The 27762-nt window shown below is 35.8% G+C and overlaps 1 protein-coding gene across 1 annotated transcript in view; it reads left to right on the forward strand.

The window, feature by feature from the left end:
• EPHA8 (EPH receptor A8) overlaps positions 1–27762 on the forward strand; it is a 261148-nt gene that overhangs the window by 61496 nt on the left and 171890 nt on the right. The window contains 7 exon segments of the mRNA XM_053690913.1: positions 14507–14699; positions 14701–14721; positions 14723–14758; positions 14761–14845; positions 14848–14939; positions 14941–14978; positions 14980–15179. Coding sequence (XP_053546888.1) covers positions 14507–14699; positions 14701–14721; positions 14723–14758; positions 14761–14845; positions 14848–14939; positions 14941–14978; positions 14980–15179 — 665 coding nt within the window.

A 27762-nucleotide genomic window follows, 5' to 3' on the forward strand; every position in this document is an offset into this window, starting at 1 on the left:
CTGCCTTACATTGTGATTCTCCTTATCTGATCTTTCATTCAGATAAAGTTGTTCTGCATACAAAACATGGGTTTTTACCTAAGGTGGTTTCTAACAAGAATATCAATCAAGAGATTGTTGTTCCATCATTATGTCCTAATCCTTCTTCAAAGAAGGAACGTCTTTTGCATAATCTAGACGTAGTCCGTGCCTTGAAGTTTTACTTGCAGACTACTAAAGATTTTCGCCAAACATCGAACCTGTTTGTTGTTTACTCTGGACAGAGGAGAGGTCAGAAGGCCTCGGCAACCTCTCTTTCTTTTTGGCTTCGGAGTATAATCCGTTTAGCCTATGAGACTGCTGGACAGCAGCCTCCTGAAAGGATTACAGCTCATTCTACTAGAGCTGTGGCTTCCACCTGGGCCTTTAAAAATGAGGCCTCTGTTGAACAGATTTGCAAGGCTGCAACTTGGTCTTCCCTTCATACTTTTTCCAAATTTTCCAAATTTGATACTTTTGCTTCTTCGGAGGCTGTTTTTGGGAGAAAGGTTCTACAGGCAGTGGTTTCTTCCGTTTAAGTTCCTGCTTTGTCCCTCCCATCATCCGTGTACTTTAGCTTTGGTATTGGTATCCCACAAGTAATGGATGATCTGTGGACTGGATACACTTAACAAGAGAAAACATAATTTATGCTTACCTGATAAATTTATTTCTCTTGTAGTGTATACAGTCCACGGACCGCCCTGTCCTTTTCAGGCAGGTCTAAATTTTAATTAAACTACAGTCACCACTGCACCCTATGGTTTCTCCTTTCTCGGCTTGTTTCGGTCGAATGACTGGATATGGCAGTGAGGGGAGGAGCTATATAGCAGCTCTGCTGTGGGTGATCCTCTTGCAACTTCCTGTTGGGAAGGAGAATATCCCACAAGTAATGGATGATCCGTGGACTGGATACACTACAAGAGAAATAAATTTATCAGGTAAGCATAAATTATGTTTTTGATGGGTTGTGGTCTTAAAGAGCAAATCCAGCTATTTAATTTACACAAATAAAGATAAAGAAGCAATTTATCATACATTTTATACTCTGCAGCTGGTATAGCAAGTAATTGGGAACACATTAAGTGAAAAACAAATTTACAGTACACTGTCCCTATAACTTACGAGCAACGACTACAGATATTTCAGCTTTATAACTTTGCATAGATTTTCTCATAAATAACTCCACTGGAATGAGCACAATGTTATCTATATGACACATAAGAACTAGCACTGTCTGGCTGTGAAAAGCTAATAACATATGAGCTAATCTAGGTTTAGACTTAAACAAAGAATACCAAGAGAACAAAGCAAATTTGAGGATTAAAAGATAATTGGAAAGTTGTTTAAAATTGCATATCCTATCTGACTCATGAAAGTTTAATATTATTATTATTGTTATCAGGTATTTGTAGAGCGCCAACAGGTTCCGCAGCGCTATGAACATAGGTGGTATATAAAAAAACAATTACAGGGATCAAATGGGGAGAGAGGGTCCTGCCGAGAGTTGCACTGTCGGGTCTTATGAGTGTGGACTACAAACAGCTGGGTTCATAGGCTTACAGCTATGGGGTTTAAGGGGATAGCAGTGGAGATAGGAAGGTTAGTGTAGGTTGTATGCGTCCCTGAATAGTAGAGTCTTCAGGGAGCACTTGAAACTTTTAAAACTAGGGGAGATTCTTGTGGAGCGAGGCAGAGAGTTCCATTAAGATGGGAGCCAGTCTGGAGAAATCTTGTAAACGGGAATGTGAGGAGGTAATTATATTGACTAATATTGACTAGACTTTCCCTTTAATATTGACTATATTTTATATATATACATATATATATATTATATATATAATATATATATACAGTATATATATATTAACTATATTGAGGTAATATTGACTAGACTGTCCCTTTAATATTGACTTTCATGTACCTTTAAGTACATAGTAGAAGAAAGGAATTTGTTTAAAAATAAATAGCTCTAACTAAAGCTAGCATTTTATTTTTACACTAGAGTCTTGCTTTATTTTTTAATGTTAGCACTTTTTATATAGCTAGTTTTCTGTGCATCCTTTCATTAAAGAGTCCACAAATAGAGTCTTTTTAATTATCTCTCTGAATTTTTATGAGTGTCTTTGAAACATTACACTGCTTTCCTGATACTGTGAGTCTTTATTAAAACATATTTTTTGACTTCCCCTTTTTGATTCTTCTTCCAACCTTCTGTTTTAAGTTTTTGACAATAAGATTCAGATTTGGCAAGAAGGACATTTTTTGACCATTAATGCAGCACATTTAATAGAGCACATCATAGCTGTTGTTGAAGTCAGAGTGCTCTTTATTAAGGATTATTTCCCTGATGTACAATATTCCATGAGATATACACTCTGGATTTTGTTTGTTTTTGAATTTTATATTTTTTTAAATTGAAGAACACCACCATTTTACTAACTTTCTGTAAATTCATTATCATTAAGGACTTGACATGTGTTCATGTGCTTGTGAAAAAGTATATTACATTTATAATTAGCAATAACCATTATTTGTATGTTGTAAAGATTATCTCCTTGAGTGAGATCATTTTCTTTTTCTGGTTTACCACTCATAATTGCAATGCATTGGTTAAATTGTTTATAGATGTCCTGTTCACTATTTTCTTCTTTCAGTTGCCTCTAACTTTATTGCAGTCAGCAACAATTTCTAATTTATGTTGACTGCATATGTTTTGCTATTGTGTAGATTTATGTAAACTCCTATGAAAAGCCATTTTTTTAACATGTATTTTCTGTTTGCCCAATCTGAATATAAGAAAACTAATTATCTGAGTTATACTGAACACAGCTTAAAGGGACAGTCTAGGCCAAAATAAACTTTCATGATTCAGATAGAGCGTGTCATTTTAAACAATTTTCCGATTTACTTTTATCACCAATTTTGCTTTGTTCTCTTGGTATTCTTAGTTGAAAGCTTAACCTAGGAGGTTCATATGCTAATTTCTTAGACCTTGAAGCCCACCTCTTTCAGATTGCATTTTAACAGTTTTTCACCACTAGAGGGTGTTAGTTCACATATTTCATATAGATAACACTGTGCTCGTGCACGTGAAGTAATCTGTGAGCAGGCACTGATTGGCTAGACTGCAAGTCTGTCAAAAGAACTGAAAAAAGGGGCAGTTTGCAGAGGCTTAGATACAAGATAATCACAGAGGTTAAAAGTATATTATTATAACTGCGTTGGTTATGCAAAACTGGGAAATGGGTAATAAAGGGATTATCTATCTTTTAAAACAATAACAATTCTGGTGTAGACTGTCCCTTTAAAGGGACAGTCAACACCAGAATTGTTGTTGTTTTAAAAGATAGATACTCCCTACCCATTCCCAAGTTTTGCATAACCAACATAGTTATAACATAGGGGTTTACTGTGGGGTTTGCACGCATCAGATTTAGCGCTTGCATTAGAAGTTGAAAGTAAACGAAAAGGCGCAAGAGAAATCGCTATTTACGCTAGAATAATTAGTGCATTCTCAAAGTTCTGGTTAACTGTTTCGCGAAAACAAAAAAGTATCACAAAACAAATTAAAAATAATTTACACAGTACAGTTACACTCATAATAACATTACCTAGCAAAAATTATAAAATAAATATTGCATAAAAAAGTTATAAGGGCTCAAAGATATGAGGTCGCAGGTGTTAGAAAAACACATATTCATATCTATATATTTTGTGTTTATACAGTAGGTGTGTACATATATATTTATGTATTTACATAGGTATAGATATATATTATACCAAAATACCATCAGCTATATATAGAGAGAAATATGTATTTAAGAATTAATAGACCATATTCTGCTATATGAAGAACATTAGAATGTGAAATATTCATATTTTCAGGTCGGGTTAGCGCACTTGATAATATGCGATCAGGTTTACGTGCGAGTAGGGTTTTTTTCTCACTTTTTTGCTCTATTGACTTCTATGGGGGGGGGGGAGGGATAATGTGTGTGTCACTGGCAGCCAAGGGGATACAATCACTGCTCAGCTGTGAAAATATTTATCATGAGATCTAAGGTTACACCTAAGGTAGAGCTTTGAGGAGGGGCCACTGTGTAACTCATTTTCACCTCCTGTGCTTGAGTCCCTGTTGCTTATCCTTTATCTTTTTTGTGGGGGACAGCTGATAATCTTAAAGGGACAGTAATATCAAAACTAAACTTTCATTATTTAGACTGGGCATGCAATTTTAAAAACTTTCCAATTTACTTATTTTATCAAATTTACTTTGCCCTCTAAGTATCCTTTGTTGAAAAGTAAACTAAGGTAGACTGATAGGATTTCAGGAGAGTATTTATAAACATTGTTGCAAATACTTTTGCCAGATGCCTATATACATATGCACTTTCCTGAGCTCCTAGGATTACTCTTTAACAAAGGATAACAGGAGAGTTGTTTAGAATATGATGCTTTATCCAATCCATTTAAGATTAATTTTGACTTTAATATCCCTTTTTAAAAAACAAATATTTTTCTTTCTGTTTTTAATATTAATCATCAGTCTGGCTTTTTTACAACAATAATTTGTAACATTTACATGTCGGCTTTCCTCTTAGCTCTGCATGCTATTAAACTCTTCTTGCGCTACAAAACTCATTCACTCCCTTGTAACTCTTTCACCCTTAGTTAAAAATACTTTTTTTAGTTTTGTTAAAGGAACAGTCTAGTCAAAATTAAACTTTCATAATTCGGATAAAGCATGCAATTTCTGTTAGCAAATTTGCTTCGTTCTCATGGTATCTTTTTTTCAAGAGTAAAACTAGGTAGGCTCATATTCTAATTTCTAAGGCCGCCTCTTAGCTCAATACAGTTTTGCACAGCTAGAGGGCATTAGTTCGTGTGTGCCATATAGATAACATGGGGTTCACTCCCGTCAAGTTATTTATTAGTCAGCACTGATTGGCTAAAATGCAAGTCTCTCAAAAGAACTGAAATAAAGGGGCAGTCTGCAGAGGCTTAGATACAGGATAATCACAGAGGTAAAAAGTATATTAATATAACTGAGATAAGGGGCAGACTGCAGAGGGTTAGATACAGGGTAATCACAGAGGTAAAAAGTATATTAATATAACTGAGATAAGGGGCAGTCTGCAGAGGCTTAGATACAAGGTAATCACAGAGGTAAAAAGTGTATTAATATAACTGAGATAAGGGGCAGTCTGCAGAGGCTTAGATACAAGGTAATCACAGAGGTAAAAAGTATATTAATATAACTGAGATAAGGAGCAGTCTGCAGAGGCTTAGATACAAGGTAATCACAGAGGTAAAAAGTGTATTAATATAACTGAGATAAGGGGCTGTCTGCAGAGGCTTAGATACAGGATAATCACAGAGGTAAAAAGTATATTAATATAACTGAGATAAGGGGCAGACTGCAGAGGGTTAGATACAGGGTAATCACAGAGGTAAAACGTATATTAATATAACTGAGATAAGGGGCAGTCTGCAGAGGCTTAGATACAAGGTAATCACAGAGGTAAAAAGTGTATTAATATAACTGAGATAAGGGGCAGTCTGCAGAGGCTTAGATACAAGGTAATCACAGAGGTAAAAAGTATATTAATATAATTGAGATAAGGAGCAGTCTGCAGAGGCTTAGATACAAGGTAATCACAGAGGTAAAAAGTGTATTAATATAACTGAGATAAGGGGCAGTCTGCAGAGGCTTAGATACAGGATAATCACAGAGGTAAAAAGTATATTAATATAACTGAGATAAGGAGCAGTCTGCAGAGGCTTAGATACAAGGTAATCACAGAGGTAAAAAGTGTAATAATATAACTGAGATAAGGGGCAGTCTGCAGAGGGTTAGATACAGGGTAATCACAGAGGTAAAAAGTATATTAATATAACTGAGATAAGGGGCAGTCTGCAGAGGCTTAGATACAAGGTAATCACAGAGGTAAAAAGTGTATTAATATAACTGAGATAAGGGGCAGTCTGCAGAGACTTAGATACAGGATAATCACAGAGGTAAAAAGTATATTAATATAACTGAGATAAGGGGCAGACTGCAGAGGGTTAGATACAGGGTAATCACAGAGGCAAAAAGTGTATTAATATAACTGAGATAAGGGGCAGTCTGCAGAGGCTTAGATACAAGGTAATCACAGAGGTAAAAAGTATATTAATATAACTGAGATAAGGAGCAGTCTGCAGAGGCTTAGATACAAGGTAATCACAGAGGTAAAAAGTATATTAATATAACTGAGATAAGGAGCAGTCTGCAGAGGCTTAGATACAAGGTAATCACAGAGGTAAAAAGTGTATTAATATAACTGAGATAAGGGGCAGACTGCAGAGGCTTAGATACAAGGTAATCACAGAGGTAAAAAGTATATTAATATAACTGAGATAAGGAGCAGTCTGCAGAGGCTTAGATACAAGGTAATCACAGAGGTAAAAAGTATATTAATATAACTGAGATAAGAGGGCAGTCTGCAGAGGCTTAGATACAAGGTAATCACAGAGGTAAAAAGTATATTAATATAACTGAGATAAGAGGGCAGTTTGCAGAGGCCTAGATACAAGGTAATCACAGAGGTAAAAAGTATATTAATATAACTGTGTTGGTTATGCAAAACTGGGGAATGGGTAATAAAGGGATTATCTATCTTTTTAAACAATAAAAAAATATTGAGTAGACTTTTCCTTTAATACTTTGGATACCGCTGCCTTGAATAATATGGGGATAATGTCTCAAGGAGAATTAGCAGCAATAGCAAACACCCCAGCAGGCAGTATTTACTGGCTTATAGATCTTACCTGCTGTTTGCTGTTTTTCATTTCATTCTTTTACATTTAATTTCCAAAAACAAGGTGTTTATTTAGATATTTAGAGCAGAAATCAAGCAGCAGATAACAATAAATGATTAGGACAAGGAATAAGTCAGATAAGGAGCGGCTCACTCTATAATAAAACCAAATTTTGTATGTTAAATGGTGGCGCAGCAGCAGCGCACTGATCTACAATTGTCGGGATTTTGGGACATTTTCAGAAAGCAGTTTTACCAGTGCCTAGAGCAGCACACAAACTAAACAAGCTGGTTCCCGGTTTATTATAAGAAATAAAATAAAATATAGGTCAGATCACACTTTTAAACTATGAACACTGCAGACTTTAAAAGCCCAATCTACTTTATAGTTGTCCCTAACTGACCTCAGCAGAGGTGATAACATACTGCAAAGCAACAGAACTTTTACAAGAAAATGACTGAAGTTAGCCTTGTCTATGCCAGAAAACCTGGGTTGGCCCCTCCAAATTAAAAAAGCAACTGCCGCAAACATGGTGTTAATTCCTTTAAAAATCACATTCACCTTGTATGTTAATCTATTGGAAAATATTGAGATTACAAGGTGTTTTATGTTGTTTCATTTCAAGGAACGTCCTGGACTGTTGGTACAAGGCTGGATAAAGGCCCAACTCCAACAGAAATGTTATCAAGCATTAGTCCCTGAAATACAAGACTGTCCTGCAGGCTGAAACCAATGGTGTCTTCTGGATTTAAGGATGGGGGCACTTCCCACCAGTATTTTGTGGGGGTGAGAGTTGTGAGAGGCAAGGCAGGTATCCATTTGGTGGGACTGGGTGGTCCATAGGTGAGCCAGATGGTCAATTCCCTTTTTCAAAATGAATTCAGAAGATTTCCTGTGATGGTGACATGGAATTAAACAAGATGAAACATAACATAACATAATACTGCAATAAACAAATTAGTCAACACTACAGTAACAATTATTTGATACCTGAAAGAAACCTCATACAGCTTGTTCCTGAGTTGTTTATAAATAATAATAAAAGAAAAAAACATGATGTTGGAGCCAGACAAGTCCACTCCTACTTTTATTATACATCCAAATGCTAGTTTTACTATATATCCATCCCTAGGTTCACTATATCCCCCCCCTTGTTTTTCTATATGTCTACACCTAGTTTTACTATATTTCTACACCTAGTTTTACTAGGTCTTAACCTAGTTTTACTATATGTCCACCCCTAGTTTTTCTATATGTCTTCACCTAGTTTTACTATATGTCTTAACATAGTTTTACTATATGTCTTCACCTAGTTTTACTATATGTCTACACCTAGTTTTACTATGTCTTCACCTAGTTTTACTATATGTCTACACCTAGTTTTACTATGTCTTCATCTAGTTTTACTATATGTCTACATCTAGTTTTACTATATGTATACACCTAGTTTTACTATGACTTCATCTAGTTTTTCTATATGTCTACACCTAGTTTTACTATATGTCTACACCTAGTTTTTCTATGTCTTCATCTAGTTTTACTATATGTCTACACCTAGTTTTACTATATGTCTACACCTAGTTTTACAATGTCTTCACCTAGTTTTACTATATGTCTACACCTAGTTTTACTATATGTCCACCCCTAGTTTTTCTATATGTCTACACCTAGTTTTACTATATGTCCACCCCTAGTTTTTCTATATGTCTATACCTAGTTTTACTATATGTCTACACCTAGTTTTACTATATGTCTACACCTAGTTTTACTATATCTCCACCCCTAGTTTTACTATATGTCTACACCTAGCTTTACTATGGGCCAGATTACAAGTGGAGCATTATTTAGCTTGAGCTTTAACTGCGCTAGAAGTAAGCTTTTTTGCGCGCGTTGGGTTGTGCTCATATTATGAGTTGAAAGTAAACTGTTTTCATTCACGTGCTAACCCAATGAGCATAAGAAAGCTGAACTTAGAATAGCATGCACGCAATAACTTATTCCCAAATTGAAGTCAATGGAGTAAAAAAAAAATTGAAAAAACACTCACGAGCAAATTCGATCGCATATTCTCGAATGTGCGCTAACCCAACATGACAATATGAATATTTCACATTCCAATGTTCTTCACATAGCAGAATATGTTCTATTTATTCATAAAACATTTTGTTTTTTAAAACACCACCTATGCTATAGGCCTGATCTTTATATACATATAGGCCCATTTATCAATTCACGGATGAAATGTAATATTACACAAGTGTTTCCTTGTGCCGCGCAGTCACAGGGCTCGCTCCTTTCTTCTGCCTTGCCTACAGCGGAATCTCATCTTCGTTTAGATCTAGCTTTCCAGTGAACCTACCTGGCTCATCATTACACTATGTGAATCTTTTTAAGGATGTAATTAAACATTAAGTTTTACAGTTACCCGTTTGCCTTTTCGGACCTCTTGGATATAAAATAATATCCTTTTCATCCTTGCTGTTAGTCTCTGACCATTTTTCCTAGAATGAGATCTGCTTGTATAATATTCCCTAGCGTTGGATCTTTTATTTGTTATTTCTGTTTTTCTTACGGTTTAAACTGGTCTCATTTTATACCCTGCTGTTTATTTCTGACACTTTTCCTTAGAGCAGAATCTGATTTTGTTTTGTTCCTCGTTATTTGTTTCTGATATTTTCTGTTGCATCGTACTTGGTATCATTTTGCATCCTGCTGATTTTTTTGCTCCATCACAGTCTTAGTAACACTTTGCGTGTCTTTTCCAGCTGACAGTTTTGATTAATTTCTCAGGGGCTACAGGAGTAAACAGATAGGAAACATATGTTGTGTTATTTGCTGCTTAATAAATTGTGACAATACATTTAACTCTTTACCTGCTTAACTCTCTAGAACGCTGCAAATATATTCTCTTGCTATGCCTACAACTCACTTTTATGCTTTATACGTCCTAATAAGGGCTATTGATTCTGCACACTATCTACACAGTAAGACATATTATTACATACTGTTTACTGTATTAAAGAAAATGTAAAACTATTTATATGTTCTGATGTATGTGTTAAAAAAACACTAGGATAATATTTCATTTCCCTGCAGATGATACAAAAGCCAAACACAATATTATTCAGATCGAGCATACAATTTTAAGAGCTTTCTAATTCACTTCCATTGTCACAATTTTAAAAACGCACTTCTGAGGAACCAGCTACTGAGCATGTGCACAAGAACACAGTGTATACATATATATACATATATGTAATGGCTATCACATGATACAGGAAATGGGGAAGAAAAATAAATGTTACAGAAAAAAAATCTACTGCTTATTTGTAATTCAGAATGTTTTTGTGTTCTTTTTTTTTAAATTTCAAAACTTTATTAAATATATTGTCATACAGAATTTTACATTTGAAAAGTATGGGCAAAATAAGACAATTTAATCAAGCTAAGATGATCTTTTATGTTATACAAATAAGCGAGAAGAAGAAAAAGAATGTTTGGATATTTACATCAATCTGTCTCCATACTTACACAAATAGATTTTTAATAACAGTTTTAGTTATTAAATATCCACTGTTCTTGCTTTTGAATCGTCACTAGGTCATATATGATTATTGTCTTGTGGTCACGGTAGGGTTGCCACCTGTCCCTTAAAATACAGAACACTTATAAGTTACACATGCTGCAGGGTGTGCAGGGAGGAATATGGATAGTGCTGTCCAGAAACACAATACATGTTCCTCCCTGCACACCCTGCAGCATGTGTAACTCATAAGTGTCCAAGAAAACATGGCTTAGGTGGCAACCCTAGGTCAGGGACTGCTCCCAGAAGAATTTAATGTCTAAAAAATAGAAATATTCTTACGTTTTATAAAACCGTATTCCTCTAGAGACAATAATTCAGTTGTTTGGTCTAACCACATCTGCTTTGATGGAGATGTTAGGGTTTTCCAATAATTGCGTTCTCTTTTTATTACGCACATATTAATTATGCAGTTCTACTGTATTTGCTTCAATTTTGCAATGTTTGTCAATCAAACCCAGAATCCAGTACTTTAGGCAAATCTATTGCTGCATTTAAGTTATGAGGATTTGGGAAACAATATTTAACACCATAGAACATTAATTCCAGCATACACTATCACTATTCCAATCATGCATAGTCTATTCTGTTGTTCCTGTCTGTATGACAATTTCTAATTCGTTTCTACCCTTTTTGGATTAGAAGTAACACTGATTTGTGTAACATATTACTATCCATAGCTATGATAACTGTTTTCAGGCTACAAGGTGTTCTGCATAGGACATGACATACATTAGGTCATCTTGCCCCTCTGTACTCAGGAATCAGGACAAGAATGTCTTTCATTGCTAATGTTCTAAGACTTCTTTCTTTAGGTTGAAGATCTGACTTTTGAATTTAGACTGATCTCCCAGTGGTGGTCATGAATGCATTTTCTTGTAGCTTCCTTCACTTACAACCCTGAATACCTGACATACCATATTATATTATGGAACAAGTGCTGGGAATCGTTCCTTTACAGGAGCAATCTACCCAATCTAGAACATCCTCTGAATGTTGCTGTCATTATTTATAATGTCACCAGAATCCTGCATTAGCATTTACGTGTCTGTAACTCATTAAGGTACTAATCATGTACAGTTTTACAAACTCTACAAATTGTGTAAACTGTCCTTCATGTTCTATCTTGTTGAATATATATTAGGTCTGTATCACTTTAAAGGGACAGTCTACTTGATAATTGTTATTGGTTAAAAAGATAGATAATCTCTTTATTACCCATTCCCCAGTTTTGCATAACCAACACGGTTATATTAATACACTTTTCACCTCTGTGATAACCTTGTATCTAAGCCTCTAGACTGCCCCCTTATCTCAGTGCTTTTGACAACCTGCATTTTAGCCAATCAGTGCTGACTCATAAATTACTCCATGGGAGTGAGAACAAGGTTATCTATATGACACACGTGAACTTGCACTGTCTAATGGTGAAAAACTGTCAAAATGCAGATAAGAGGCGGCCTTCAATGGCTTATAAATTAGTTTGAACCTACCTAGGCTTAGCTTTCAACAAAGAATATGAAGAGAACAAAGCAATTTTGATGATAAAGTAAATTGGAAGTTTTTTAAATTTGCCAGCTCTATCTGAATCATGAAAGTTTAATTTTGACTTGACTTTCCCTTTAACATATATATTTGACATCACATAAAAAAAACAGAAGGCCAATCTAACATGTCCATGTTCCTATCAGAAGTCTAAGCTTGCATTCTGCATTTTCCAGGCATTCAGTTCCATTACCGAACCCTACCACGTATGCTATAGCAAATATCTACTATTATTTATGTTAAGAAATTTGTTTAATATTTTGGAACAAATTAACTTCCAGTGTTATGCAGTATACCCTTTGTTCTTGTAAAGATTGTAACACTGGACTATATAAGCAGAATGTTTGTATGTATCCATATTGAATGCCATATTGTTGGATTGCTGGGCTACATCATCTTCACAAAAAGTTTTCAGGTACTGGGCCCCAGAAAAACTTCTCTGCAATTGCACGTGACAGCACACTGGTTCTGAATGTCAATATAGCTGCATTTTATTAGCTCTTCATTTCCATAATGGAATATAATACTGTAATGGGTTTCCCTCTCTGTATTTCAGAGCACATGTCATTTCTTTTCGGGAGACTGGAATTCAGATGCCTCAAGAAATTACTTTATTCAAATTCTGGTTAAAAATCATTTTAAAATGCGAAACTGTAACAATACAAACTGGAAAAGTTTCTCCAAGAAAGCGAGGCTTTAATCATATTGAAAATGATTGAATAATGAGCTGCAGTCATGCGTGCTAAAACACAAGTATTGTGAGCCCGTGAAAGGCGCAGCCCAATGATTCTGCTCTCAGATGGGACAGGCTGGTTCCTTGCTAGAAGTGCATGAAATCAAAACTGGTTGAGAGTAACTTTTAGTTATAAATACGCAGTAAAGGAAAGTAACCCTATTTATGTATGTGCATAATAGTCTGATTGTCACATTCTGTTCTATTTTATGAGAAATTATTTATGCAAAGAAGTCATCAAAGGAATGTATCTGTATCAGTTGAAAAATTCATGTTACAGACTCTTGGATTTTCAACTAGACTTCTTTTAAAGGGTCATGGGCATGAGCAAGTGTGTATATGACTTAGGGATGCCATGTATCCAGTATTTAATCTGAGGTTTATCAGTGGATATTCAGTTGGATATTCAGTAAAATATATGTAAAAAAAATGGGCACTTAACTGATTGGGCCTAATTTAAGATCTGATATGAACAGACGATGAACAATGAAGGCCAAGGGACTCACCTGAGGTCTGATGTGGGAATATAGCTGAAGTTGCATATGGGTATATCACTAACAGTGGCTTCAGGACTATGTGTCTGATGCAAGATGCGTTGTGTGCATATAAATAACAGAAACTTCAGGTCCATAGCATCTGATCTGATGTCTAATGTGGGCGTTTATCTGCTAGGGGCTACAGTTTAATGAGTTTGATCTTAAGGCTGATGTGGGCATATGACTGACAGGGACTTCAGGTTCATGGGTTTAAATTGAAGTCTGATGTAGACTTATAGTTGACAGGGGGTTCAGTTCATGGGTTTAAATTGAAGTCTTATGTAGGCTTATAGTTGAAGGGGGTTCAGGGGACATGAGTCTAAACCTGAGGTCTGAGGTGGACATATAACTGACAGGAATGTCAGGGACATGGTTCTGATTTGAGGCTTGTGAGGGCATAAAGCGGACAGGTGCATCATCTTTTTCTGAATTGAGGTCTTATGTAGGCATGTATCTGATAGGGGCATTACAGTCATGGGTTTGATCTGAGTTATAATGTAGGCATGTATCTGATAGCGGCATTATGGCCATGGGTTTGATCTGAGGGCTGATGTAGGCATGTATCTGATAGGGCATTATGGCCAAGGGTTTGATCTGAGGGCTGGTGTAGGCCTATAAGGGATGGGGACTTTAGGACCATGAGTCTGAAAATGAGTTGTATATGGACATATAATTGGGAGATGCTTTAGGGCCATGGATCTGAATTGAGGTCTGATGTGGGCATATACATGACAGGGTCTTCAGGGACATGTATCTGATCTGAGGTCTAATTTGTGCATATAACTAACAGGGGCTTTTAGGATCTTGGTGTCTCAAGTTAAGTCTTGAGTGATAAAAATAATTTTAAACTTGTGACATGAGAGCAAAATGTCGAAGTTGTATTGATTGCTCAACTGATGTTAAAGCACAAAAGCGTGAATATATTTGCACTCCACTTGTAATCTAGTCCTTTTTTGGGAGTTACTTTTTGAGTTTAAAGTTCTTTTAATGGTGTAATACAACTTAGAGATGGTGACAGTGACCGTAGTTTCCCAGGTTTCAGTTGGCTCCAGTGCTTGTGAATTTAGTCCCCATAGGTACCCTTGCAATTTCTTTCTGTCAATAGTATAGAACAATCTTTATATCTGGGGTGATCACAGCTATAAACAATGAAGTAAGTTTCATTATTTAATTGGTATTCTCAATATTTTGATAAAAGTAGCATATAGCAGTTAATTAAAACTTACAAGTACAAATACACGTATCTTAAAGTTAATCATTTATTGTAAATTTTATCTACATTTGCAGTGGGGACTCAATCAATGAAATGGATGAATTTTTTAGTCCTATCCACCACATATCAAAGTCTGTAATGTGATGACCACCAAACCAGAATAACTGGCTAAGGACAAACTGGATTCAAAGAGATGGTGCCCGAAGAGTGTATGTAGAGATAAAGTTTCCGTTACGAGATTGCAACAGTATGCCGGGTGTACTGGGCCACCTGCAAAGAGACATTCAACCCTTTACTACCTGGAAAGTGATCGGGACCTTGGTACCCTATGTGCTCGGAAAGCCAGTATTTAAAAATTGATACAATTGCTGCAGATGAAAGTTTCACGAGTGTGGATCTTGGTGTGCGAAGGCTTAACTAAATACTGAGATTCGTGGTGTTGGACCACTTAAGCAAGACGAGGCTTCTACTTTGGCCTTCCAGGACATTGGAGCTTGCATTGCAATAGGTATCTGTTCGTGTGTACTATAAGAAGTGTCCTCAATGGTGAGAATTTGGCAGCTTTTTCTGAGGCTGTTACAGGAGCAGATTCTTCCTCTTTGGTGGAGGTCCGGGGAGAATGTGTGGGACACTCAGAAGAAAGGGATACTCCAAAAATGTACTGCAGTGCAGAGGGGGAATGGCTAGTACCTATTGGGAAATGTGTCTGCAGTGCTCGGCTTTGATGAACGGGTGACTCATGTGTAGGTAAAGACCTATTTGTATAACCATGACCTGCATTTCTTAGTTTAAATATATCTTAGCTGGTTAAAAGTTTCAAAGCCCTCTGGCAGTACCTATAAAATACTAACTGGGTGGCACTTGCCCCCTCATGCTTCCCTATGGACACCATCCTATGTTCTCTTCTTCATAAATAACTGATTCCAAAGTCTTAGTCAAATGTATTAGTCCTCCCCAATATGACAAATATATTAGCACAAAACACTTGTGTTTATTTTTTACTGAGAGGGGGAGAATACACTTATTATTTATAATAATTAAGTTAATAATTAGATTAGCATGCGTGACATGCAAATTATTAATTAGCTCTAAATATGTTAATAAAGACTGAGGCCCCTATTTAACAAAGGTCTGTCGACATGATCCGACAGTGGGGATCAGGTCCTCCAGACCTCGCTGAATGCGGAGAGCAATACGCTCTCCGTATTCAGCATTGCACCAGCAGCTCTTGTGAGCTGCTGGTGCAAACGCTGCACCCTGCAGATTCGCGGCCAAACCAGCAGGGGGGTGTAAATCAACCCGTTCGTACTCCAATCTGGGTTGAATTGCGGCGATGTTTGTCCACCTGCTCAGACCAGCAGTGCTCTGCAGGGGGTTAAACACACGGTAGTGTAGAGTCGATAGTCTTAAAGTTAGGGTGACCATATTGCTGCTTTAAAAAGGGACACATATAGAAAAACATATGTGAGGGCTGTTTCAGGGCTGTATAAAAGAAATGTTTTGTATAAGAACCCTGACTTATGTATTTTTCATATGTGTCCCTTTTTAAAGTGGCAATATGGTCAGCCTCACTTAAAGTTGCATTTTCTAACAAATTAGAGCATTTAATTTTTAATTAATATGGCCCTTAAAATCCTTCACCACATCCTCTGGAAGACTATATTCCTTGTACTAACAATGGTTTGTGTAGACAGATTTGCAAACATGCTAACCCATGAAATCTTGTCCTGCTATACCTTCTCTCAGAAGAAAAAAAAAACTTTTCTCCTGAAATCCCCATATTTCTGAAGTTTTTATCATACCATTTGGGCTCCTTACTTTAAATTGTCTGAAATAATAACTTCCAAATTTCATTCCTCTACCATTGTTAGTCAAGCCGTGAGTTTGTGATCTAAATGCGTAATTTATACCACCTTGCCTATTCCTCCAGGTGTAATATCAGCTCTCATTTGATTTAACTCTACATAACTGTCAAAACACTTTTGATCTCAATTTTACAATTAACACAAAGCATCTTTGTTGCTGGTCTTGACCCTGTCAAAAGGAATCAGCCCAACTTGGCTATTTTGTAAATATAGTGATAAGGGCCATGAAGCATTGCTAAATGTTATGTCAAATTCAGCAGAGCCTGGGAAACTATGCACCAAGCCTTAGTCCAGTACAATTAATCAAGACTGAATTTGAGAGCAGCCACACCGGCAGATCAGCGATTAGGTAAATTCCAGCTTGCTGTTGTTTCTAAGATTTGTTCGTCTTTAGCTAAATTTGGAGCATTGTGAGGATTGTGCTATATGTGTATTCAGCATTTGTCAGCTGCAAAAGAGCTATTTGAGCTCAGTGTCTTTGCCAATCAACTGCAGCCCTCGTATGGCACAGAGAAGCCTGCCCGGCTTTTGTTTCATTGTGGGATTGTGACTATAGAGTCAGAGAAGTATTTATAAACTTTTACAAGGTTATTGTAGAGCATTATGCAGAGACGCAGGGAGGTAGCTGAGTAGAGTTGCTGTTTTTGCTCTGCTCACCTTGGCTGGTTCGTGATCTTACTTTTAAATTGCTAAAACTAGATGAAAGTACAAATTATTGTGCAATAAATAATATAAAAAAAGGGCTGTAATTGCATTGACTTTAATGGCCAAGTAAAAGAAAGAGCATTATGCTCCTTCTTTAAGCAATAGCTTAAAGGGCTGCAGTGTTCCTGAACGTTTTTGCTTCACTTCTTTTTAATTGGGACATTAAAGGACACTAAAGTGAATAATGAAACGTTCATGATTTAGAGATTTATATTTAGAGGTCACACAGTTAATAAAAAGCTTTCCAATTTAGCCAAGTTTGTCATGTTTTTTTTAATATTTAAATAAAGAAAATGTTTAAAAAAATAATAATAAAGAAAAAAAAAAGTAAATTTCTTTTTTCCAATTTACTCCCCTTATCAAATTATCCATAACTAGAGAAATGATGGACATTTTGAAAATTGTCAGTAAACAATTCTAATGGTCATTTGCAATACCAGTGTTATTGCACTGACTTTTTATCATGCATTGTTGATGCAATTCTATGGTATTAATATGATTCTTTAACATTATCCCCTCCAGATCACTGTCTTTGTTACAAAATAATCTGTGCATTCAATTACTCTACTGCCATAACAGAAGAACCATAAAGGGATTTGTATATAAAAGATTTAGTTTTGCATAATAAAGCAACTTTGTAATATATTTTCATTATCTATGTTGTCCCCTTTTCATGTCTCTGAACATTGATTGATTTCTAATTCTCAGAAGCTGAAATGCACCCTGCTGACTTCTCAAGGCTAACTCTTCTACATATCTGTCCCTAATTGTCAGATTTGCTGCTCCATATAAGACTTGGCTGATCTGTTATTCTATAGCAACACAACAGTAATGTCTTGGAATGAAAAGGTGTTTACCGTCTTTTTAATTCATAACTAATATTATACAAATTAGAGATGCGCATTCGTTTTTGTACAAAACAAATATCCTAATGACTGCACCAATGACAGTTAAAGAAAACTAATAAATACTGATAAAGTTCGTCAGTATTTATTTGGTTCCTTTAATTTTTTTTAGGGTTAATATTTACCTCTTGCAGGCCTGAGAGTGTGCCTAACCTGATTCTTTTCTTGCAGAGCCCCAGTCCCTTTAATAGGAGGATTAGTGCAGTCGGCTCCCAGGACCTGCTCTAAAGAGTGGAGCGCATTAAGCCTGTTACCGCGACAAGCGATCTGGCAAGAAGAGGTCGGGTTAGCGCACACTCTCCAGCATGATTTAACGAAAACAAATGTAAATACTGAATAGTGCAGCCAACCGAATATTCGGGGGAAAGAATTGCCCTTGAATATTTGTTAAGAAAATTTTGTCAGAAACTAAAATTTCTTGGCTGCACAAGTCTAATACAAATACTAATCCCACTGCGTCCATGGTGCTGCACACAAAAGCTAGTGCTGAATTAAACATCATTCAATTTTAGAATCACCTTTCAAACATCTGGATTTATAAATATACTAGATATGTGCAAATTGTTTCGGATCGATTCGGAAATTCGGAAAATTCAGAAAATTCGGAGATTCGAGTCGAACCGAATTTCCGAATTAAAATGCTGCCAAATTTACAGAATAAATCCGAATTAGTTTGGATTTATTCGGTAAATTCGGATGGCCATGGATTACACTAGTATTGTACAGTATATTAGGTTATATCCACTCTGCTATGGGTTACACCTAATTATACTAGTACATAATACTAGTCTAATTCCCACCTAACACTTACCGATATTCCGAATTTCCGAACCGAACCGAATCGAACCGAATCCAGACGAATTTCATCGAATCCAAATGAATCCAAAACAAATCCGAACCGAATCGATTCAAAATTTTCTGAATTCGAATCAATCCGAACCGCAATTCGAAAAATTCCGAATCGAACCGAACCGAATATCTAAAAAATACACCACAACATAAAGAAAATAACCCTTTTTAATGCAGGCACAATGTTCTAACCATGTATGCACTGCATTGTAGGCTTCCATAGAGTATATATAAAGAATGTTAATTGTATTATACCAACAGTAAGAGGTATTTCACCATGGCAAGGACATCTTATAATATAAATCTTAAAGGGGATACTAACGTTTAGTGTATCCCATCTGTAATATTTACAGTGTGTGGAGTTTTAAGAAGAGCTGACATATCAAGCAGCTTTGGATTTGTCTGTAAATTATCCAGTAGAAATATTATCTTTAAATATTAATAGGAAAGGACTGAAATATCAATCTGTTGTGGAATACTAGCTGACATAATACTTTGCAAGAAATGTAATATAATGTATCTGTATATATAAAAGCTTAGGGATTTGCAGAGCAGGAATCATTATTAGTACAGAGTTCAGTAAAGGCACTGTGTTTCAGACGTTAGTAAAACTCATTTTATCTTAAGCAGGAACAACAAATTGAGAGATAATTCAACCCTATTATATATAATACATTAAGTTTAAGAGGAAAGTAATGACATAGTGAATCTCCTTTGGGGTTATTAAAGGGATACTTACCCAATTTTTTTCTTTTCATGATTCAGATAGAACATGCATATTTAAGCAACTTACTAATTTACTCCTATTATCAATTTTTCTTTGTTCTTTTTGCTTCTTTTTTTGAAAAGCAGAGATGTAAAATTAGGAGCGGACCATTTTGGTTCAAAAGAACCTGGGTAGCGCTTGCTGATTGGTGGTGAAATGTAGCCACCAATCAGCAAGCTCTATCCAGGGTGCTCCTTAGCTTAGATTCCTGCTTTATCAAGTAAAGATAGCAAAGAAAAAGTGATAATAGGAGTAAATGAGAAAGATGCTTAAAATTGCTGCTCTACTTGAATTACAAAAGAAAAAAATTTGGGTTGAGTGTCACTTTAAGCACTGTATGAGTGTAATAGCATATTATGTACATTATTTATATACTAAGCAAATGTAATGTCATTGTATTAGTCACCGTCTATATATACTGCTTACAATGCTTAGGTTGTGCAATAGCTATGTGCATTTCTTAGTTACATTTCAACCAAATTAGTTATTGCATTCTATAGTTATAAAACTTTGTTTTCAAGATACAGGTGGCCCTCGTTTTACAACGGTTCAATTTACACCGTTTCAGAATAACAACCTTTTTTTCCAGTCATCGTGACTGCTATTGAAAAGCATTGAGAAGCAGTGCATTTATTAAATAGCCAGTAGGTGGAGCTGTCTGCTTGTTTTTCAGCAAAGCAAGCAAGCTGAAATTAATCAGTTTAACCAGACATGAGCTATCGAGCAGATTTCAAAGGAACAAGATCTTCCTGTCTATAAATCAATCCAGATAGGAATGCATAGAAAGAACTGTTTGCAGAAAAATGCAAGTGAAGTCTGTGCTGTGTGATTATTTTATTAGGTTTATATTGCTGTTTAGCAAATGTTTTTGTTCATTAAACTAGTTTAATTATATATTCTGAGTTGTGTGATTATTTTATTAGGCTTTATAATGCCTGTTTAGCATTTAAAGTCTTCATTTTAAAAGCTTTAAAATAATGTATTAGATGTTACTTATGACAATTTTGAGAGAGGCCTGGAAACCTATCCCCCTCACTTACCATTGACTTACATTATAAACTGGGTTTCAATTTACAACGGTTTCGATTTACAACCATTCCTTCTGGAACCTAACCCGGCGGTAAACTGAGGGCTACCTGTATTCATTAGATGATAACATTTTTAGGCCCAATATATAATGCCTAAGAGAAATTGGTCACAGATGCTAAGCCAGTCCATATAGCTGAACTATTAGGCATCACATTTTGCTAATAACAGACTGATTGTAAGTAGGGATGGCCGAATGTGTAAATTTTTGAATTTCAAATGTAGAAACGAATGTTATTACCGAAATTCGAATTATAAATCCGAATGTTGATAAGAACGAATTTTCTTAAAATCTCTATAATCGAATGTTACAGTTTTCGAATGTCACTTTCGAATTCGAATGTTTATAATTATATCGAATGTCACATTCGAAATTTCGAATTTAACATTCTATTTAACAAATACTATTTCAGAAGTTCAATAGTTCATGTGGTTTTAGGGCGAGAATCTAGTAAATTGATACATAATAGATACAAATATATCATTTTCGAATGTTTCTATATAGAATATTGCATAATTTGAATATTACATTTAAAGAAAAAGCATTAGAAATACTATTACTATCTAAATTCGAATATTTTTGAAAATAATATTTTCGAAATGTAATCATAAAATTCGAAACCGAACATTCAAAAATCAAATGTTTAGAAGTTATGTATACATACGAAATTCGATTCGAACGAACAAATGTGTTCAATAATTCGTGCCCGTTTTTTCGAATGTTGCGAAACATCTCAGCCATCCCTAATTGTAAGACGAAATACAATTAATTATTAATAATATATATATAAAAGAGAACACATAAATGAGTTATTTTCAGTATTAATATCATTTGGAGGAAGCTTTAACATTCCACACTGTATTTTTTGTAATAATAAAAGGACTTTTAACAGGGAAGAAACGTTGTATTTCTTTGTTACAATTTTGTATATTTTTCTTTTTTTGTTTATATATTTTATTTGGGAAAACGTTATTTTACTTTTTTTTATTTTTTAAATCTAGGATATTCAACAGCTAAAAACTATAGTTAATACCAGAAATTAGGTTCCCTTTCCAATAGAATTAGCCAAAGTCAATTCTGTGCGGGTCCCTGGATGGATCTATAGCTTTGTGAAAATAAAAATACTTATAACAAGGAATACATACTTGGTAGTTGTATATCTTTGTAACAAATCTGTATATATTATATGTTTATTATGTTTTATGTATATATTTTGTTTTTAATTATTTTTAAATCTAGGAAAGTAATCAGATACAGACCTGTTAATTCCAGAGATTAGGCTCTCACCAACATATAATCTTAATTAATTTACAGGACATAATGTTACAATTGTATATTCATTCTTTTTAGAAGAATTATATATTTTCTTCGGCTTGGAAAGGGACAATAAACAATTGCCTTGTTCTATTTGTATCTTTTATTAAAAAGTAAAACTAGTTAGGCTCAAAAGAGCTCAGGAGTGTGCACGTGTCTTTACTAATTCTATGGCTGCCAGTGTTTTGCAACATTGCTGGCATAGAGTACTAGACACTCCTGAGCTCTTATGAGCCTACCCTACTTTTACTCTTCAATAAAAGATACAACATTTGATAACAGAAGTAAATTTGAAAGTTGTTTAAAATTGTATGCTCTGTCTGAATCATGAAAGAAAAAAAAATGACTGTACTGTCCCTTTAAGTCAAGGCAAATTACCTGCAATATAATTAATAATATATCAAATATATTACTTTTGTTGAATGTAAGGTAAGCTCAGGAGCAGCAAATGTACTATTAGCGTCTAGCTGGTGGCTTGCACAGATATTATTATTTTTTTATTATACTTTATTTATGAAGCACCAACATATTCCGCACCGCTGTCCATGGATACAATTCATTTAAATAAAACAATGATATAAAACTTGTAAGAGACAGGACAATATTTGACAAACACATACAGGAGGAATTGGGGGCCCTATTCCCGTGGGAATTTACAATCTAGAAGGGTAGAAGGTTGAGAAACAGGAGGTGAGGACTGCAAGAGTGAGAAAGATGTTAATGCAGAGTTAGATGAAGGAAATGTTAGGTAAATTAAATTAATGTAATTTTGAGTTGGGTGGTAGGCGTCTCTGAACAGAAAAGTCTTCAGGGAGCATTTAAAGGAAGAAAGATTAGGGCAAAGCCTGACAGCACGAGGGAGAGTGTTCCAGAGGGTAGGTGCTGCACGAGGGCGAGTGTTCCAGATGGTAGGTGCTGCACGACAGAAGTCCTGCAGTCTAGCATGAGAGGAGGTGATAGTTGCGGATGCAAGGAGCAGGTCATTGTTGGATCTTAGTGGACGGGCTGGAGTATACTTGTTTATTAGAGAGGAGAGGTAGTGGGGAGCGGCGTTGGTGAGAGCTTTGTATGTAAGAGTAAGGATTTTGAATTTAATTCTGCTGTGAATGTGGAGCCAGTGAAGGGACCTGCTGAGAAGTGCAGCAGATACAGAGCAATGGGAAAGGTGGATTAGTCTGGCAGAGGCATTTAGGATGGAGTGAAGGGGGGGGGGGGGGGAAGAGGAAGGCCAGTAAGTAGGTTATTGCAGTAGTCAAGTCGGGAAATAACAAGGGATTGGATTATTTGCTTTGTGGTGTTAGCGCTCAGAAAATGGCAAATCTTGGAAATATTGCATAGGTGTTTATGGCAGGATAAAGAAAGCGATTGGATGTGGGGGATGAAGGATAGATTTGAGTCAAGTGTAACTCTGAGGCAGCGGACTTGGGGGCGATGGGGGAGATGGTGATGCTGTCGACAGGGATAGAAAAGTCAGAAGTCGGCGCAGAGCTAGAGGGGAGGATTATAAGGAGCTCAGTCTTGTACATGTTAATCTTTAGGTGGTGAGAGGACATACAGGAAGCAATACCAGATAAGCAGTCGCTGACATGAGAGAGGACAGAGGGAGAGCGAGCAGATCTGGGTGTCATCAGCATAGAGGTGATATTTGAAGCCATAACTGTTGATAAGTTTACCCAGTGAAGAAGTATAAATGAAGAAGAGTAGATGACCCAGAACAGATCCTTGATGTACTCCAACAGACAGAGTCATTAGAGAGGAGGAGTCACCAGCAAATGACACAGAAAAAGTCCAGAGGTTAAGAACAGATATGCCTCTTGTCATTGACTCACCCGATGTGGTCAGCAAGGTCCTAGTCATACATTGCTGCTCTTGAGCCTAACTAGGTTTAACAAAGGATACCAAAAGAATGAAGCAGAAATGATGATAGAAGTAGATTGTAAAGTTGTGTAAAATTGCATGTAAAAATAGCTTTTCCTGTCCCTTTAATTTAGGAGTGATGCCTATTGATATTTCAGCTGTATAACTTTGCACAGATTTTCTTATTGTTTGACCTAGTTGCTGAAAAGTTTCCATGGATTTAACTTGTCATTTACTGTGATGCTTAGAGGTCTGTGACATAGGCCTGTCAATCCTGTCACTGCTTGATGCTGAGAATTTCATGGGGTCCATCTGTGTAAATGGTGATAAAGTCATTGATAGCAGCAAGTGGGACATTTAACTAAACCAACTCTGCGGAACCCACGAGAGGCACTTCACGTGGTCTCTATTTGCATTTAGCTGCAATCTCCTCTTCTTAGTGAGTACTTAGCAGAAGGTGCTCCTGTTCTGCAAACAGGCAAACAGTGTTTGTTTAGGAGGGTGATGGAATGTATTGTCCTATGTGTTGCTCATAGCGCCTTATTCAAGGTTAAAGAAACTCTGCACATCAAGATATAAATATGTTTTTAAAGAACATTAAAGGGCCATATAATTGAAAAAATGGCACACTCTAATTTGTTAGGACTGTCGACCCTACACTACTGTGTGTTTAAACCTCTGCAAAGGGGTTCAACGCTCAGTAGAAGTGCTGCTCGAGACCTGCAGAGTACTGCTGGTCCTGAGCAGATACCCGCCCGCTGATCTAATCAGCAGCACTAGTTGCACTGTCATCCCAAGTGGTACTTCTACTGTGTGTTTAACACTAATTTGTGATTGCTAAACACCCAGTAGTGTAGGACCAATAGTCTTACAATTACATGTTTTAACAAATTAAAGGCAATTTTCATCTATTATGGCCCTTTAAAAACTGTCTATTTTATATCAAATCACATTGCTGTTGAGTTATGAAGACTCCTTTAAGTGTGGTATAAAGTGCTTTTTTAATACATAAATAGGTGGTAATATAGTTTAATCTATAGCTTATTCTACCGTGTGGCTTAATATAATTATATGGACGTTGATGCTAATATGTAGTGTCATATCCAAGCTACTCTCTACTGCTGCTATTAATATTATTATTTGGAGTATTTTATTTTTTTGGTCCACAGAAGAATTTCTGTGGATGCCTATGACACCTAACTTAAAGGGAGAGTAACCCCTAAAATGTTCTTTCATGAACATACAATTTTAAATAACTTTCCAATATACTTCAATTATCAAATTTGTGTCATTCTCTTGTTATCCTTTGCTGAAGGAACAGCATTGCATCTACTGGCAGCTAGCTGAACACATCTAGTTAGCCAATCACAAGAGGCAAATGTATGCAGGCACCAATTAGCAGCTAGCTCCCACTAGTGTAGGATATGTGTGTATTATTTTTCAACAAGGGATACCAAGAGAATGAAACACATTTGAAAATAGAAGTTAATTGAAAAGTTTTCTTAAAATTACACACTCTTTTTGAATCTTGCACGTTTAATTGACTTTTCTATATCTTTTAAAGGCACATGAAAGGCAAAAAATAAAGGCTATGCATTCAGCAGTTTTCGTTAGCTGCTGAATACGGAAGTAGGCGGCCGCTCGCGACATTCAGCTCTTTTCGGAGCCAGATGTCTTCTTGTGAAAGTACAACACACTAAAATGGGGATTTGCACAGATCTGAGAGTGTTCATCTTTCAGAACAAGAAATACAGGTACAAAAGAGTCGAATGCCGCGAGCCACCAACTTCTTCCATATTCAGCAGTTAACAAAACGGTCAAATGCACAGCCATAAAAAAATACACTTTAAGTGAAGTCTGGCAGGGATGTGGTATATATCAGTATATTATGTTACATCATCATAACTCTTAGATGAATATGAGCAGTTTTCGGAAGTTCTAGTGGTCTGAGACAGATAATACTGTTTAATATTTATAATGATTCTGGAAGTTTGAGTGATCTAAGATAGGAAATTCAATTTAACTTTTTTTGATGACTATGGATATTACAGCAATGTGAGATAGTGAGTCTAATTTCTCATTTTTCATAATGATAATGTAAGCTAGATTCAGAGATAGCTAATTAATATGTCAGTGCTCATACTTAAAGGGACAGTCTACACCAGAATTTTTATTGTTTTAAAAGATAGATAATCCCTTTATTACCCATTCCCCAGTTTTGCATAACCAACACAGTTATAATAATATACTTTTAACCTCTGTGATTATCTTGTATCTAAGCCTCTGCAAACTGCCCCTTTTTTCAGTTCTTTTGACAGACTTGCAGTCTAGCCAATCAGTGCCTGCTCCCAGATAACTTCTCGTGCACGAGCACAGTGTTATCTATATGAAATACGTGAACTAACACCCTCTAGTGGTGAAAAACTGTTAAAATGCAATCTGAAAGAGGTGGGCTTCAAGGTCTAAGAAATTAGCATATGAACCTCCTAGGTTAAGCTTTCAACTAAGAATACCAAAATTGCTTAAAATGACATGCTCTATCTGAATCATGAAAGTTTATTTTGGCCTAGACTGTCCCTTTAACTATCCTAACCATACAAAAAGACACAAGGTTTCCGAGTTCATGTAACGTAGTGTTTGTATTTATGGCTTATATAGCAAAAATTCTTGGTTTGAGCTCCCTTAAAGGGACATGAAACCCAAAAAACAATATTTCATGATTCAGAAAGAGCATACCATTTTAAACAGCTTTCCAATTGACTTCTATTATCTAATTTGCTTCATGCTCGTATTATCCTTTGTTGAAAAGCATATCTAGATAGGTTCAGGAGCCTGAAGCTAGCTGCTGATTGGTGGCTAAATTTGTATGCACATTTTCATTGGTTTACAAATGTGTTCAGCTAGCTCCCAGTAGTGCATTGCTGCTTCTTTAGATACCAAGAGAATGAAGCATAATTGATAACAGAAGTAAAATAGAAAGTGGTCTAAAAAGGGTTTAATCTATCTGAATGAAAGCATTGTGTAGAAAAGAGGTTAGGAACGTATTTACACCTAATTTATTTTTATTATTAATTATTATTAATTTATATTTATTTAAATATGATAATTTTATGGCACAAACTTGCATTAATTACAGCTTAAGTTCACACTTACATGCAAAAGCACAGGGAAATTCCTCATTAGACAAAGCAGTGATATAATTATCAGAAAACACACAGCGCACAGTGATTTAACCCCTTCATGAGCCATTAATACACACAAACTTAAAGAACAGCGAATTTACCCCGTGAGGGCTGGTAACACATGAACAACAGTACATTATTTCATTAGGAAACATTAACAGACATATAACAATCACTCTATTAATTACCAGACTCATGCCCCTTTACTGTTAAAGGGATATGAAGACAATTTTTTTCTTTCATGATTCAGATAGAGCAGCAATTTTAAGTAACTTTCCAATTTACTCTCCTATTTCCTATTATCAATTTGTCTTCGTTCACTTAATAGCAAGAATGTAAAGCTTAGGAACCAGACAATTTTTTTGTTTAGCACCTAGGTAGCGCTTGCTGATTAGTGGCTAAGTGTAGCCACCAATCAGCAAGCACTACCCACGGTGCTGAACAAAAAATGGGCCGGCTTCTAAGCTTACATTCCTGCTTTTTTAACTAAAGATACCAAGAGAATGAAGAAAAAATTTATAATAGGATTAAATTAGAAAGTTGCTTAGAATTGCTTCTCTAGCTGAATCATGAAAGAAAAGTGTGGGTTTCATATCCATTTAAATATTGCCAACTGTCAATCATGGAAAATATGCTGCTATTCACTGTCACAACATTATGCACAGAGAAAACAAGCGTTGAGGCCTGGCAGTCACACACCTAAGGCAGCCAGCAAAATGACATTCTCTCTGTCCTTTTCACTGAGGTTCAGTGACCGTTTGACAGTTTCCCATTGCTGTTGTAGTTTCCAATATTTTCTT

Source organism: Bombina bombina, chromosome 8 (genome assembly GCF_027579735.1).
Source record: "Bombina bombina isolate aBomBom1 chromosome 8, aBomBom1.pri, whole genome shotgun sequence".
NCBI classification, from domain to species: Eukaryota; Metazoa; Chordata; class Amphibia; order Anura; family Bombinatoridae; genus Bombina; species Bombina bombina.